The sequence below is a fragment of the Podarcis pityusensis genome, assembly GCF_964106645.2.
Source record: "Podarcis pityusensis genome assembly, chromosome: 11".
In the NCBI taxonomy this organism is placed as follows: Eukaryota; Metazoa; Chordata; class Lepidosauria; order Squamata; family Lacertidae; genus Podarcis; species Podarcis pityusensis.
In genome coordinates this window covers 36553083-36570118 of record NC_138036.1, presented here as the reverse complement: position 1 = coordinate 36570118, position 17036 = coordinate 36553083, and the positions used below count along the sequence as shown (strand labels likewise).

Genomic DNA, 17036 nt, shown 5'->3' with positions numbered 1-17036 from the left:
AGTACTTTCAGATGACCTGCAATAGTCTGAGTGGTTTTACACATCCTCTTCAATCCATGCACATTCAATAATTTTATATTATAATTATGTGTAAGCACTGTAAATCAACTGACACGCAGACACATATTGTGGTTTAGATTTTGCAGAGACAAATGGGAGGGCAGGGAATTAAATCAGCTCCAGATTCCTCACGAATCCCTTTGTGTCCCTAGAGTAGAAACATTGACTCAGGACCCAGTTCTGTTCCCTTTATTGAATAAAAAAATAGTGTCAGGCCACGCTTTCATATTATTTTAGGTCGAAATAAATATACAGTATATGCAAATATTTGTTTTGGTAAGTTATGTTAACTTCTGTGTACTTTCAAAAAACAGGTGTGCTCTGAATGATGTCGGAGTGCTCCAGAATTATCCAGCATTTCACTAGTTCAGATGCCTACACTTTTTATTATTTTTCAACTATTGAGAATACCCACATGACTTGTGATTTTCTGTAGCTTTCATTCTTTATATTATGCAATTTATTCAGAATTGTTGTATGGCTTTTTAACTTAGGCATTTTTCTGTAGCTTCTTGGTAAATATTAAAGTCAGCACTATTCTTATTATATATGTGCAGGACCATGATGGTGGTACAACAGTTAATAAAACAGGACTGCCTATCTTTGTATGGGAAACATTTTTCTGTGTTGACTGCCAAGTGACAAAAAGGGCCATTCTGCATTTTATTCATTTCAGAGGTTTACTCGGGTTTGACACCCAAGTGAAGAGTCCGTACAGAGTTTCTGTTACCCAAGGTTCCCTAAGAAGCATTTCTTTATGAAAAATGATTGCAAATAAATGTTGATAGCATTCATATTCCATATGTTTAGGTGTAGGGCATGATTTAGCCAAAGTTAAGTTCTTTTAAGTCATATTGATGTCACAAGGAGAGCTAATCAAATGCCTTTTCTCTAATTTAACTATCATGACCATAAAGTGCTAAGTAGCCCTGTGATTCTGTAAAATTGCCATATTAATATGACCCTACCTAACAGGAATCTAGTTGCAAAGAACAATAATATTAATATACTAATAACCCTGGCTACATGCAGGGGAAATATGCAGCCATGTGCTAGGTTACATAATAATCTGGGCTGATCAACATAGATATGACGGTTACGTGGAGTGAGCCTATTTTGTTGTGTGTCTGTTTCTACATATAACATTGCATGCATTAGCACACTTGCACATCTACAAACTTTCCTCTTTTCACATGTTTTTCGTGTGAAATATCCTTTCACATATTTAAAAGTGCCATTGGTTCGGGGTTATTAAACCGTATTACATTTCAAGTGGAGTTATGTCAGCTCCAGAATTTAAAGTTAACTGTGTCCTTGGGGTGTTTGTTTGTTTGTTTTTTGGTGTGTAGGTCAACTCTGTTGCTTGAACCATCTGGGGCTGTTCGTTCTGCAGGGAGCTGCTTTCTGCTTGTAGTCTAGCATGCTGTGGTCTGGTTTGCAAAGGCAGATCTGTGGCAGGACTACTTGGTTGGTTTTGTTTTCCCTCCTTTTGATCAGGATATCAGGCTCCTCAATGTGTCTTTGCATGACACAGAAGGTGAAACACCTAGAGAAACACCAGTGGAAGTATTGAGTTGAGGGCCAACAAGACCAGTTTGATTGCCATAGCCAATTCAAAGGAAACGTAAAGCCAGAATTGAATGGAGCCAAAACTAGAGTATATTCAGGGTGGTAGGGAATTGAAGTTAGCACAAACCTAGAAGGCAGCCAAGGGAGAGGGATGACTGTGAAGCACCAGGTCCCACCTGCCCCTGAGGTTTGGCTGGCCAGACCTTTAGTGTGAAACCCCTTCTTGATAGAGGTTTGGCAGGAATCATTCCCAATCATTTTAGACATCTTTAAAAGAAAAAGAAAAACCTGTGTTAATCAAGCAAGCCCTTAAAACCCAAGATTTTTAAAACCTGAGACCTGCAATTTCAGCTGAATTTGGGGAAACCACTTGAAGCATCCATTGTGTCAAGCTATTTCAATTGCTTTTGTTTGATTTGCTCATTGCAAACAGCTGAAAGTCTGTAAATTTTGATAATAAACCTGATTTGCAATGGGAGTTGAATAATTTCAATTACAACTGTATGAAAGTGCAATTTATAAATATTTAAGTGAAATAAATAAATCTTGGCTACATGGGTGGGGGTCAGACAAAGGCCTGAGTCTCATCTGGAACCTTTTAACTTTAGGAGGGTAACCAGTGACCTGTAAAGAACAAATCCTTCAGTTGCAAATACCTGATTCAGGAAAATAACTCAGAGACCCAATGGTGTTGGTTCAACACTCTGTGTATCTTACTGAGTATAAACTGGATGAACTTCTGTCTCCTTCCAACTAGTGAAGGCTGGTCTATTAAGGCAAATGGGGTGCTGCCCCGTCAACCTCAGTCTGCCTTCAGCCAGCTCACACTTGCCATTATAACCAGTTCAGGGTGGGGAGCTTCATCCCTCTTATTCTCACACAGTGAAGATGAGGATGGGGACAAAGCTAGAATTCGTTGGTTCTGCCTGTCAATTGGACCTGGCTCCACCCACTGTTGGGTTCCCTGCCTTCCATCTTCCCTGTTCCAATGGGCATCAGTCACCACTGCTTCTAACTATATAATTACATGATTTCAATGTATTCTGCATATTTCAGTTGCAATTATATCTGCTATGTTGGGATGGATATGGACATCTAAGCAACTTATGTGTCATGTTGTCTGCTGCCTATTTCTGTTGCATTTGTTATGTGTATACTATGATGCTTGCATTCTGGCAGGAGGAAATGATATATAGTCTGAATGCTGTCATACAAATAATTCTGTCTTGCTTTTTTGTCAATAAATACCTTGCAAAGCAGAAAGGGAAGAGGGTTCTTGAGCCATATTGTGTAATTTATGGCTAAACAGTAAGCACAATAAAGAAACTAGTGTGTAATATGTGAGACCATCTTATGTATGCTCTTAAGTGTCATCTATATTCGTATAATAATCATGGATCAGCACCAGGAATTAGGTTCTTTCAATATCTTCCACTGCTATGTGTCATATACATCTGTGACAAGTGACATTACAGAAGGTCATGTCACTTTTAACTGCTTGCATTAGAGCTTTCTGATTTCCCCGGTGCCTTTCCTTTGTTTGATTAATAATGCTGGATTTCAAGCAAGGTTGCAGACAGCAAAATTTAAAGCACAGATTCTGAAGCAATGTTAAGCATTCCCCCCCCCCCACATAAACCTTAAGTAAAATACTGTTTCCTTAATGTTTGCCCTATAATATTTTTTTCAACTATTTAGATGCTATGCCATCCAAAGGTCTGAGAAGGAACAGCAGTGCCTTATAAAGCAAAGCTGAAATGATCCTGAATAACTACAGAATAAATGCAGTTGAAATGTATATGCTGTGGAATAAACTTTCTCTCGAAAAGTCGGCTGCATTACTTGCATTGCCCCCAATAACACATGAGTTATTTGAACAGAAAGATAGAACCAAAGGCAGAGGATGGAGGGAGTGTTGTTCTCTCACCCCTGAGAACCACACTTTGGTTCCTGCAACACCTTCAGGTGATCCTTTGAATCAACAATGAAAATGAAACATTGATGGCCTGCTCCAACACAAACAGTAGTAGAAGCTACATTAACACTCATATTTTTGGCACTCCTCCTGTGCTGCTCTTTTTAACTTATAAGGATAAAAGGAAGTATTGCTGTTTAGTGGGAAAGCATTGCTAGGAAAGGGATGGGGGGAAACGTTAAAAAAAAACACAAGTAAAAATAATGGTCTCTAAAAAGTATTTGTATAAGTTCTTCACACAACTCGATAGACTTCCAAACTGCAGGGTTCACATAGAAACCTAGCATATAAGGGCTTCAGTAGCGTGTGGTCAGTGGACTAGGGGGACTGGGCTAGTCCCCTAAATATTCCCCTGGCACTTCCTTCCCAAAGCCTGGGAAGTTTGTGTCTGGCTTAGAGAGGAAGATGTGATGCCTCTGGCCTGAACTGTTCCCCTATGGAAAATTTCACTGCATGCGGCTGAAGGGCTTCTTCCTTACTTTCTCCATGACATGTTCATGAATTCCATTTCCTATTAAGGACAAGCAAGACCTTCCCATCACCACTTATGCCCCCTTCCACTTCTCAGCAATATGGGGAGAGAGATGGCTGGGAAAGAGAAACTGAAAGGATAGAGGCAGGCATGCTTCATTTAGTTTTTTAGCTTTCATCAAGAGTAGTTGGGAGGAAATGATCAAGGTTACCTACCCCCGCAGTATTATCAAGGAATGGGTAAAAAGACCAAATAGATTTTCAATGAGAGTTTGCTCATCACAAATAATGACCAATTTGGGATGGAGATTATTCATTGCCACAATTTATTTCTAAAAGGGGAAATACTTCTTTCCGTCTTCTGACCCTTCTCTAGCCTACGCTGTGTATATCCATTCTCTTGCAAGCCTTAGCAGTCACCTTCCCCCCCCCCCCAAGCTATTTAATAGAGATAACTACTCACAAAGACTAGTCAGCTTAATAGGCAAACTTCTCTATCATCAAATCACATAGATGGCCCTGTTTATAATCTGTTCTGAGAAAATGGCTAGGATTAATCTCATGTGTAGAAACAACCTATGGTACAGATTTTCCTGAATCTTATACCTAGGTAGTAGTTACTTTGAATATTTTTTAAAAGCCTTCTTACACACAGAATTTAAGAAACCAGGGTATTTTATACGGTTATTGTTAGTAGTAGTATTTATTCATCTTTGTATCACAGGTCCATATCAGATATATCTGTGCTGTGCATACTATTTCAATTGGAAACCAAAACAATGAAAACAAAACAATTTTGAGGCGAAATACATTGAAGAAATAACCCTAGCCTTCTGCATACACTGTATTGTTCATGTGAGAGTGTTGTGATCACCTACCTTAAATCTAAACTGTGTTACAAGAGTTAAGCATGCAAAAGCTCTTGGTACATATTGGCTGTTAATACATATATCAGAAGTCATGATAAGTCATAAAACAAGCAATAGAGAATTTCTGGTTTGCACATTCCCCAGCCCTCCATTCGTCTCCCCATTTCCTACAGCCAGGAGGATGTGTTTGGGCTCTTTCACTTCCCCTTTTGATCAACTACAGCATGTTACTTAGTTCAGACTTGGAATTGTGCTTAAATTTTACTATGGTAGCTTCCAGTAGCTATGGTTCGAAGATTGTTTGAAATAACCATATTAATCTTAACCGCAGTTTGTTTGTCTTGATAGTATGGCAAAGCACAGTTAAGTAAAACGAAATGCAGCCATTTCTGGATAAGCAGGGGGAGGGAAGAAGGGAGTGAATGAGCCTGATGCTCACTGCAGCTTGTTGCCACAACAGACAGTCAGTCATGGCCATATGGCCATAGTGTGATCATGCAAAATATGGTTGCAAACTGTCTAGTAACTGCAGTAATACTATAAATAATACAGTGTCAACATGCAAATAGTGTCCTGTTAGGTGAAGGTCGCAATCTTTCAGTGGTTGAAAAAAATCTACTGTTTCTTCAATTCCATTTCTATGCTTCTCAATGTGTGCCTTTTGTATATCTTAGTGCTCTAGCACTCAGTTAAGGAGTCCTTGTCCTTGGACTCTTTACCTTCAGGGACCACCTTTTACTTTGTTTTTGGTCTGCTATATATACAGTCGTACAGCTTGCTTTTTACAATGATAAGTTAGTTTCCACCCAATCATTGCAAATCTCCTTTCAGTTCAAGGATCATTTGCTTGGCAGGGCTATGAGAGTCCTGGAAAGGAGATCACAGCTGCTTCACTCCTTTCTGGTTGCTTTGCTCTAGGGCTGTGCTGACCTAAGCCATAGTTTGCCTTAGTGTGCCATCAAAATCCTAGTTTTGGCTCTAACCATGAGCCATAACGAAGGTTTGTCCTATATAGGTTACTGCTAATGGTTTGTCCAGAAGAACTAAACCACAAGTCTGGGTTCAGATGACATGCTAAACCAAACTATGACTTAGCTGAGTGCCAAACAGCAGCAAAGTGACAAGTGCGGACTCGGCGTGCACATTCATAATGAGCCTTGCTTTTTTCTTAACATAGCATTCAAATCAGGGCACCATCTTGATGGGATTGTATACAGGACGAAACTTTTCAGAGTATTACCATAGTTTGAATCTGTAGGCTAAATTTTCCTATTGTGCATTTATTTGGAAATATTTAATAAAGATTTCCAACCACGGAAGGCTTAATGATTTGGCAGAACAAAACACTACCTTGTTGACTCATGACAACTACTCCTGTTTGTGTCTGCAGGTAGTGGAGGACATGCTAGAGGACGAGGAAGAAGAGGATGACAGAGATGACAAGGTAATTATCTTTCCTAGCACTTGGGTACCTGGGGATGGGAGAATTTAGACATGACACTGTTCTTGCAGACAGTTAAAAAGGAGCTGAAGTGTTTTTAGTCCAGAAAATTGGACAGAGCTGTTTATCATCCTAACAATGCCAGTGTATATTGTAGGAAGGGAAAGAGGACTATAAATCCTCCCTTTTTTGTCCAGAGCTGGGTCAGGTTTTTTCCCTCCTACCAGGAACAAAAATAATTCAGCTTGTCTGGAACTTGATAGCTGTTGTGAAGATAACTGCAGTGACAACTGTTTTTGAAGGACAAAAATTTGTCCTGTCTTGAGTATTACAAATAGGGCTGTACTTGTGGGAAGAAATGTTGTAAAAATAGAAAAGCCACACTGTTTGAAGGTGGTCTATTGCCATCTATAATTTTCTGAGAATTACTTGGCAGAAGAGTGTTTGGTGCGTGTTTCACTCCGTATGATATTTAAATAATCACAATTCTCATGGGCCTCTTACAGATGGATTTGGGATTGGTGTTGTGCAGCCCAGCATCAACCTAAGGGACTATGGTAGCTCTTTTAGCTCTTGAGAATGTTGCTCAGTTCCTAGGTTGCTGGTCAGGTCGAGGATTTGCCACCACAGTAAATAACAGCTAGTTTATACAGGTTATTGAAGCAAGCAATAGGACTGCATGGTCGTCCCTAGAGGGGAGGGAAGAGGCACAGAGAGGAAATTAGAATGACCTTGTAAGAGTGAAGCAATGGCATTAGTTGGCAGGACTGGTTTGTGGGGAAGTAAAAGTACAGCAAGATAAATGTTTTGTTGTGTTTTAAGTTTTGAAATGAGGGCATTTATAGAGAAAAGTATTCAGATTCTTTTAAAACACTTCACGTTAAATACAGAAAACATTGACCTTTACGAATGTTCTTGTACTTCTGTTGTAATAAAGCACTGACTTTTTTTAAGGCTAGAGAAAGAAAGAAAAAGTATCTTAATTTATGCCCTTGACCTTTGTTGCTAGTAGAGATGTACAGTTCTGTACCGCTATAAGAATTCGTAGGCTGGCAGCTACTAAACATTTCAAGTGTCAGAAAATTCACTGTGATTAGTTAGCCCTTTGAACAATTAAGGTCTGTGTTTTGAAAGATGAAAATTTGGACTATTTCCTTATTATCTTAACATTCAAGAGACAGAGACAGCATTTTTTCCCTTGAACACATTTAAATCATTTTGATACAAGCTGCAATCATGAAATAACGTCATACCTAAATTTTCTTTGTGCAAAGCCACGTGTGCTTTCTTTCAGTAGTGTATATGTCTGGCAACAGAATATGTGATTTATTGTGAAGGTCAGCCATGTAGATGTAGTGAGCTTGTATATTAACTCAAAAGCATTTCTCCTCTGATAAACGTAGGTCTGCTATCCATTTGTGAGTATTTTCCTCCTCTTGTTCATATTTCATTATAATTATAGCATATTATATGGGAATGTCCAGTAATTTTTGTATCCATAGAAATATCTGCAACACCTGTAAAATGTATACACATAAGTACTTCTAATATACCCTTTGTTTAAATAAATCTTAGCTACTTAGTAATTAAGGAATTGACCCATTCTTTTTGTTACTAAGTAATCAAGAAAAGTATTTTATTGTCTTGTGTAAATTACTTAACAAGCAAACCATACTAAGCTAAAAATAGTATACTATCTGGAACGGTATTTGGCAGTCTGAATCCAACAAAATGGTTCCAAAATACTTCTTGAATATAACTACTCAAACCATGAAGATATGAATTCCATGCTATTTATTCTTATGGGAAAACGTTTAGACTGAATATTCACAATATAATGTTCATAAGTGTCTGGGTTTATGTAACACTATAGTTCGATGCAAATAATGTACACAAGATTATTTTGCAAAGCATTCCTAGAGACTAGACACTGTATTTTTGGAAGAGAACCTTTACATTTGCAGAATTTTAGAAGGATTAGTTTTAGTTCTCCTCCATACCCTAAACTAGACTTGTATTGCATGAATAATTGTGTGTAATACACAACAAGAGTGAATTCACACATTTTAATGGTGTGTATAATACAGTTTTGAGAGAAAACAAATGTAAATTCTGCAGTGTTGATTGATGCTGACCTCTAGCTCTCATTACTTTTCTGTTTTCTCATTTGGTAAAATAGCAAAGTGAGGTCAGTGGGTCCCCTTATAGAATAAAAGTCAAAAGATTAATAAATGTGCCAAAGCCTCACTTTAATTGAAGCTGAAGCATATGTTGCAAGCATATAAAATATGTCCCAGATGTTTGACCATGCCAAGTAACTTAGTTTTCCCCGATTACCACAAGGCAACTATTAGTCCAGTAACCTTTGGACTTGGGGGTAAATAGGGTATTACATGGCAGACAACAAGAGCACCTGTTTTCCATTCAATAAAGACCTTTGGCAAGCTTTGCCTAAACTGCGCCATATGTTTTCACTTAGCAGATAGTTGGGTGATTATGAAAAGTGTCTTTCCTCAGAACTGGTATAGATATTTGCCTCTTACTCAAAATGAATGGCTAACTCCTTGACTACTTCTAGAAAGCCTCTGTGGGCACTCCCTGAAATAGGTTTTTAGATGAAAAGGGTTTTCTCTCTGACGGCCCCAAAGAAACCGTAGACTCATGAGCAAAATAATTAACCTTTCTGTGATATATATTTGTTAGTAGCCTATGAGGAGCTTTTAAGTGGCTGGAAAAGTGTAGTTCTGATAAATAATCTTGCCCACTCAAATATTACTTCAGCATTGATCGCATTACATTGTTCTGACTTGCTCTTCCACTGATGTTCAAGTCATGTGCCATGTAACACTCTTATCTTGTTTGCTGTTATCCTGTTTAAAACATTGTTAATATTACAGTTGAATATTCAGTTGGTTAAATTCAAATCAGTGGGTGATAACCAGTGTCAGTCATACTCAGAGTAGATCCATGGAAATAAATTGAGTCTGTTCATTTTGACAGGCCTACTCTGAGTATTACTAACATTGGATATAACCCAATAGGTAAAACTCAGTACTGCTAGACTAAGCCCCAAATGTTGCAGAATTCCAATTTCCTACATATGTAGCTACCGCTTGTTCTGCAAATTCCTCCCTCTGATCACCTATTCCAGCTGTGCCTGCAGCTTAAACTAAGGGGTGTGATCAGCTCTGCTAGTGTTTAGTCAGACAGTCAAATAATTTGAAACTCCAGATCACCTCATCAACATAAGAATACCTGCCTGCCTTGTGTGATGGTAAAGGCCATCACCTATTTGATGCCCGCTGGTTGGATCTGGAATCCTTCAGAAAGGAAAAAATGGAAATGGAAAAATCAGATGCAATAAAAGATAACAGAAAATTTGTTTGGTTTCCATAACCCCTTGGTCCAAACAAGCTACTCTTATAACTTTGACTTTCCCAATATGTACTTAAATTGGTGCTGGTTTTACTTGGGACAGTCAGGAATTAATCATGCCCATCTTCAAAGCCATGTCTCTTCACAAATTTTACAACCCTGTTTCTAGGGGCTGTCACTCAAATTAAAAATGTCTTGTTTCTTGTGTTAAATGCAGAATTAGCCATATTAACATTTTCTTCAAAGTGTTAATAACTAAAAGACACTCTAAGCATCACTTTTGAAAGCAGCCTTGATCTATCATAATGCAGCAATCGTTCCTGATCTCACATTAAGGCAATTGACATCAAAAGCAGCACTGTATGGTTCTGAATTAACTTGCAGTAGCCATTCTGAGTTCAGCATTGAGAGATCACATTTGGACTTGTGTTAGTCTCTCTGGGACTGTGGGTTTGCAAACTATTGAATACATTACTCTGATTCTTGCAAGGAGCTTTTTCTCTCTCGTCAAATATAATATACATAACAGTGATCAATTTATTGAGTATTCCAAGTATAACGCAAGTCATATTGAAGGCAGTTCTTAACTTTATTAACTGTTTAGGAACATAAACTAAATTAGATTTCTCTCTTTACTAAAATGCCCCTGGATTTAGGGAACTTGTACTTAAATATATAGATAAATGTTCTAAGAATGGGTTTACAAAATAACACAATGGAAATATATTTGCTGGGATTTTCTGAATCTAATGAGGTTATGTAATTATTTATTATAGAATTAAACATTTCAATTACTGTATGTCCAAGCTCTGGACAAGGACATTTTAAAACTACAGCCCTGGAATATTAAAGAGAATATTAAAAATGAACTGCTTGTTAAAAATAATGCTCTGCCCATCTCTAGTCACGATAATGCTTCCTTAACACACACACACACACACACACACACACACACACACACACAAAAGGTCAGCGCCAAGTTTGCCCTTGTTTGCTTTCTTTCCCATCAGTTGCATTCTGACACTTTTGCCAAAGGTACACATTTCCCACAATTTCAGATGTCCGCTTATGTCCTTAGTTGGCACTTAAGTTCCATATTCCAAGTGATCAACATTCTGATATATAAGCACAGTGGCTTAGTTCGAATGTGATGCTAACCCAAATTATGGTCTAGCACAAGAATGCAAGCATGTAGAGAGATCACTGTCACTTTGCCACTTTGTTCCCCTCTGACAGTTTTGCTGTCACGCTGAACTAAGCCCTGGTTTGGTTTGGGTTGAAAAGGAATCCTTCTGTGGAATGTATTTGTTCATACCTCCTACGAACCTTCCACTAACCAGCTCCACCCATTATATCAGAGTTTCTGGCTTGCAGATGGGCCTGAGCTTATACAGGCACACCTTGCACTTTACAGATATTGCTCTTTACGAGGACACGGGCGCAGTTGTGGGCAGCTCAGCTGCTTCCAGGGAAAGGAAGCCTCCTGCTGCCATCACCCCTCTTCTGACCAGGCTAGGGCTAGAGCTTGGTTTTCCCCCCCTGCAGCCAGCAAGCCTGGCTTAATAGACTATACTATAGTGTAAATATAACTTTTATATGCACTGGGAAACTTTTAAAAAATGGTGCGACTCACTTTATTGCGATACTTGTTTTATTGCGGTTGTCTGGAACCAAACCCGGCATATCTCCGAGGTATGCCTATACATTTTTCTTTTCGGAAATTAGCCATTGGCTATATAGGTGTAATTCATGCTGGTGAACAACCAAGATGTTAGAACTAATGGCCATGAAGATTAATGGGAAAGGAAAATTAGATCTGGTCTTGAGAATTTTCCTTCTGTGAAGTTTTATTTGTTTAACTGTGCTATATTCTTTGGCTTTCTTACTCTTCCAAATAGGGTCATATACTGGAAGATTAGTAATAACTGCTTCCATGCAAGCCAATTCTGTGGTGGTTCTGCATTGTGGAAAAAAGTGTGTTCTGGTTATTCTTGGAAGCTACATATCTCATACATTTTAACTGGCAGGGACTAATTTAATTTGTTTGGGTGTAGTATTTTTTAAAAAATGGTGCAACTCTGATTCCATAACGTTAATCACTCTGCCTAATAAATGGTGAGTGCCAACAGGATTGAAGCTCAGTTGAGACCACAGACAAACAAGAGGGCAAAACTATTGTGGACTATGTTCAGTAGCCACAGAATATTAGAATGGCAGCAAGGAAGTTCAGAAATGGTTCTGTGACCAGCCAGGGGAGAATAGTAGAATGCCTTCCTTGGTGTGAACATCTGGTTAAAACCCGAAACAAGAGCATTCCTTTTAGTAAGAAGGATACACTGCAACATCTTGTTGTACGTCCCACTTGTTTCCTTCCTGTTTTTCTGCAAAAATATTTGTGTTGACATAAGATGTTTTGTCACTATACACCTGAGAAAGGAAAAAAAAGGGGGGAATAACTTCTTAACATGCTCATATATAAATATGTTCAAGGATGGATGATCAATGGCGCAGTTGCTGGTGTTTTCAAGGGGCCCCAGGCTCTGACCTTACTTTTTTTTTTTAAGGAAGTTAGGCAGCCCTCTCAGAAAGGAACTTAGGAGGCAGGCAGGTTCAGTCAGCCTCACTCCTTCCACCATTCTGCCTTTTTAGCCAAGGAGTTTCTAATTAATCAGATTAGTTTGTAATTCCTTTGTTTGGGATATGACACTTTCAGTGACTTCCACATTCTATATACAAGCAAGCACTATAGCCACCGAGGGAGGAAAGAAGTCGTTCCTCTGTGTTCCTTCAACCGCCTGCTGCCCCCAGAACCGGGAATGTGCAATTGCAAGTGGATTTAGAATAATTGAAGAAGGGGGCAGAACATGTATGCTCATAACTTCTGGTCCCAGTTCAAATTAAGTGAAGGGAGTTCACTCATCTCTACCCAAAATGGCCTTGCTTGCCATCAGTGGTATCTGCAAGACCTGGCAACATGCTTTATGTGCATTTTCGAGGTGGTAATTTTTTTCAAAAGAGTATCAATATGCGTAGAGGTAAATTACAACACTATTTCAGTTTCTATATATCTTGTAGTGGCTGTTTCCATTCACTACTCAGCATTGTGGAAGTTACTCAAGAAGATACCTAATTCATATATTAATACTTCATTGGAATAATCAACAATTCTTTCTTTCTTTTTGAACAAATCAGTATAGTGTGTATGCTTACACATTTCTTTGGGATACATCATTCCCATTATTCTTCAGAAACTCATTCTTCTGAATATATACATTTGGATATATGATTTAGAAGATGAGCTATCTAGCTCTCTTGTATGGCTGGAGCACTTTTGTGAATAAGTAGGTTACATTTCTTAATATTTTCAAGGGTTTTTCTTTTTAAGAGACTTTCCTTTTCAGTGTCGCATCCTCCCCCACAAGTACATTTCTTCTGCTTTTGCCCTGTGGAAAGAAATTAGAACTGTGATTTGGTATGCTAAATTACCTGTACTAAAAACTGTAATTTGCAATATTAAGTCATCACTGTCATAGTTTTAGAGTTCTTTCCTCTTAAATCAACCAGCCCTAATTACTTTTTTATTATTAAAGATGTTCATAGTGGCAATGAAGCTAGCTGAAAGTGTTAGTAACAGTAAAGTGTATTGCCCACTTAAACCTATTCCAAACAAATTGTATCCTTTTTTGCATTATAAGTCCATAATTTCAGTTTAAGCATTCCACCCCTTTTATCCTTTACCTTTCTAATGGTATCCAAGCATTATAATACGATATCATGACATTGCATCAAGTTGGAGGGGTTAAGTAGACATTGGTATATGTATTGAGCTCAGGATAATGCTATATAACGTGCACAAATATGCAAAGCTTTTAATTCTACTTTCCAGCAATCCCCTCTATTGGCTGCATCACCCTTAAAACTGTTTTTGAAGGTAGGGGGATCCTCTGAAATGAGATATTGCATGGAGAGCTGCAGTCGGTACGGGGGATTGCTGAAAATTTGGTGCCTTGCCATTTGTGTGTGGAAGCTCTTTCTGCTAGCCCAAAACCACCCTTGGATACTACTAGAGCTGGACAAATGTTTCAGTTTTAGTTTCTCCTAGCTTCTCACTTTTCAAGTTCAGTTCACCTTTCCAAAGCAGTCTGCAATAAAGAGGGGTTCTCGTGAAAAATCAGCCACTTGGGTGTCTATTTCTCCTAACTTACACCTCTTTGTATGCAATTTGCCTAATGTGAACATTTTTGCAATGCATTTTTGACTAATGTAATGCATTTCTGTATGTTATTTTCACTATTATATGCATGCTTTTACCCTAGTATATGCATTTTCGTTGCACATTACCTGGCTGTGGAACTGCATTGAATAACTCAGAAAGGGGCAAATTTTGAAGTATGTCTATGTTTCCGTTTGCGTATCGTTTTGCAAAATGCAAATTAGGCAAGTTCACTTTACATGGGGGATTTCTACCCCTTCTGCAGATACAGCCTGTTAGGAATGGGCCTGAGTGAGGAAGTTCCCAATTGTTCCTACCATGTTTCTTGTTCCTGGTTAGAACAACTCAAGGAGCAGTTGAAGGTCCCACGTAGCCTCTGCCTCTGCTACACTAGCTATAACAATCAGCACTCCTCCCTTAAGACAGAAGCAGTTATTCCGTGTCCCTAAACAAATGGTAGCTTTATCCATGATAACATTGCATTCTGTATTTTTGGTGCTGCTTTTCTAATTCTTATTCTCCATTTAATAGACTGCCTATTTGTAAGATTTGTTTAATGCTTCTAAACATAGCTTCAGTGTGTTCTAGCCTTTTTCCCTCCTCCCCCTTCTTCTTTAGGCTCCTTTTGTATTTAGCTCATTCCTTCTCATGCTTGTGATCTGTGTCCTTATTCCAGGCAGGGCAAACCCCTGTATTTTCTAGTCTACCGAGATCCCATTCCTGCCAAAGGAAAGGAAGAAAGAGAGGACTATTTTCCTTGTATCTCCCTTTTCTTCTATGAAATATCTTGCAACAAAGAATACGGCTCCTTTTCCCTGTAGTGTGAAGAGATTTCAGACAAAACACTTAACCTGCATCCAATCAGGATTTGCTGCCTCTGGTTGCCAAGGGAACTTCTTTATATTCACATCATTTTAGCATAACTCAATGACTACAGTTATTTGCGGTGACTTGGTGGGAAAGCACTGCGCGTTGGTGACTTTTCCAGTGTTTTCTCTAGTGTTTTGGGTAAGCCTTGCTGGAGAATATCCATTATTTCTCCGTAACATATAGCTAACAGAAAATGGCCGTTGTAAGGAAACGATATAGTACACACACAAGTGAAACATGCACAGGAATATTACCCATTGTCCAGAATATATAGTGAAAGTTGTTATTCATTGCATATTTGGTGAAGGATCAGTTTTCTAAAACCTAGTTCACCTTGAAGCTTTTTGCAGCAGCGACGAAACGATTCCTGAATCTATCCCATCTGTGATGGGGAAGACCAAAAAGGAATGTTGCCTGTATAATGTCAGAGATCAGTATCTGCCTCTGTTCTGAGTCATAATGAAAGTCAGTAGTGCTCTGTACAATACATATAGATAATGCATGAATATATCCAGTGGAAATCTGGTAGCCTTCCATATTAACTTCAGTATAATATGTTGTGGTTGTGTACTGAGCATTCCTTCTGAATCTCACCTGGTACATTTCGGAGAATAAGCATGTAGACTGCAGAATATATTTATATTTATTTTTCAGGTGCGGCTTTGTTAATAACTGTTAAACTTCATCCAAAGTTGGCTAATGGGCAGAGAGAAAACTCTCTCCTGCCCAGTCTACAGTGCCATTGATCCTCATCCAAACAGCCCAAAAATCATATTAAGACCTCCAGCTGCCCTTGCTGCCCTTGCTGCCTTTGTCAGCAGCTAGAAAAGACATTTATTAAGTATATGGCAAGCTAGTGCCATTAATTTTCTTTGTGTAGCTAGTTAAGAGCCCATTAAATTTCACAGGTAAAGGGAATACAGAACATGCCCTGAATTCATCTCTTTGAGGGAATGAATAGGCTGTGTATATAAATGGAAAAACGTGTTGCGTAAAATTATATGGGTCTCTGCTCATGAACAGATTTCAGATCATATTCTATTTAGGCTAAAATTGTGCATCTTACATCCCAAGAGCTTGTTCACACATTCCTGTTAACTGTTTGATAACTGCAGCAATGACTTGTATGCGTGTATGAACCAGTACAGAGTTAGATACAATTTTAACATTACTAGAAATGTTGAGCTGAAGCATTTAGCTGCTAGTCATTCCATGTAATCAAGTTACCAAGCTGATGCTGCAACAGAATAACATGGTTGCCCCAATGAAAACTGTTCAAATAATGTGCCTGCATCTGTGAATCAGCCCTAAATGTCTGGAATCTGACAAAATGTCTGTAGCCATCTAATCTTCAGCAAACCTGCAAGCATCTTAGGGGTGTGTGTTAATAAAGTTGAAGCAAGCTACTAGGCTTGAGAAGAACAGATACACACACACACACACACACACACACACATTCTTTTGAGGGATGGGGGAGAGAAAGTGCAGGAGGCTGAATATGTTCTGTCTTCCACTCCTGTTCCAAGGATCATAAAAATTTCACAACCCTCCCCCGCCCCGTTTACTTAGCATTGCTGTGCCCTAGATCTGACAATATATACCTCCAGTAGCTATAATGAAATCCATGGAAAGGAGGCACAAAGAATCGGGGGGGGGAGGGGGGAGGAAGACATCAAATGATGGCAGCTTTTATTCCCTGCTGTTGAACTGAAAATGGGTAGATAGTTTGCAACCAAGACTGGGAAAAAAAGCATTTAAACTTTATTTACAAGACAATAAATAATACAAAACCTACCTGACAAATACTGGAGATGAGTGCTGTCATTGAATTCTTATATTGTAGCTGGTGATATTTTCTTTGAGACTCACTGAAATGAGCCATAAGTACTATTTTGGGGAGGAAAATGTTTTTACAGAGGCCCAAACAGTGCCAGTGTTGCGGAAACATTGTGTGTTAGATGTGCAGTCAAAATGCTTGCCTTTATCACATTTACGTGATGTATTAACTCCTCCGTTTATACACGGGGATATCAAATTTGTAGATTCAGACATTGTAGAGCTGCACATCTTTGTCCTGGCCTTTGTCTGATCCACCTTGCAAGGATTGCTGCCCCAGATGGTTTACTCTGAGATCTAAATAGTGATGCATTTAAAAGACACAATAAGAGCTTAGTTTGGAACAAGGATTTCACC

At 38.7% G+C, this 17036-nt stretch overlaps 1 protein-coding gene across 8 annotated transcripts in view; it reads left to right on the top strand.

Moving 5' to 3' along the window:
- Positions 1-17036, top strand: part of MCTP1 (multiple C2 and transmembrane domain containing 1) — a gene marked incomplete at both ends in the record, with an annotated part of 171026 nt that overhangs the window by 143251 nt on the left and 10739 nt on the right. For all 8 annotated transcript variants that reach the window (XM_080972410.1, XM_080972409.1, XM_080972408.1 and 5 more), the window contains one exon: positions 6335-6388. In XM_080972410.1, coding sequence (XP_080828536.1) covers positions 6335-6388 — 54 coding nt within the window. The remainder of the gene's footprint in view (positions 1-6334; positions 6389-17036) is intronic.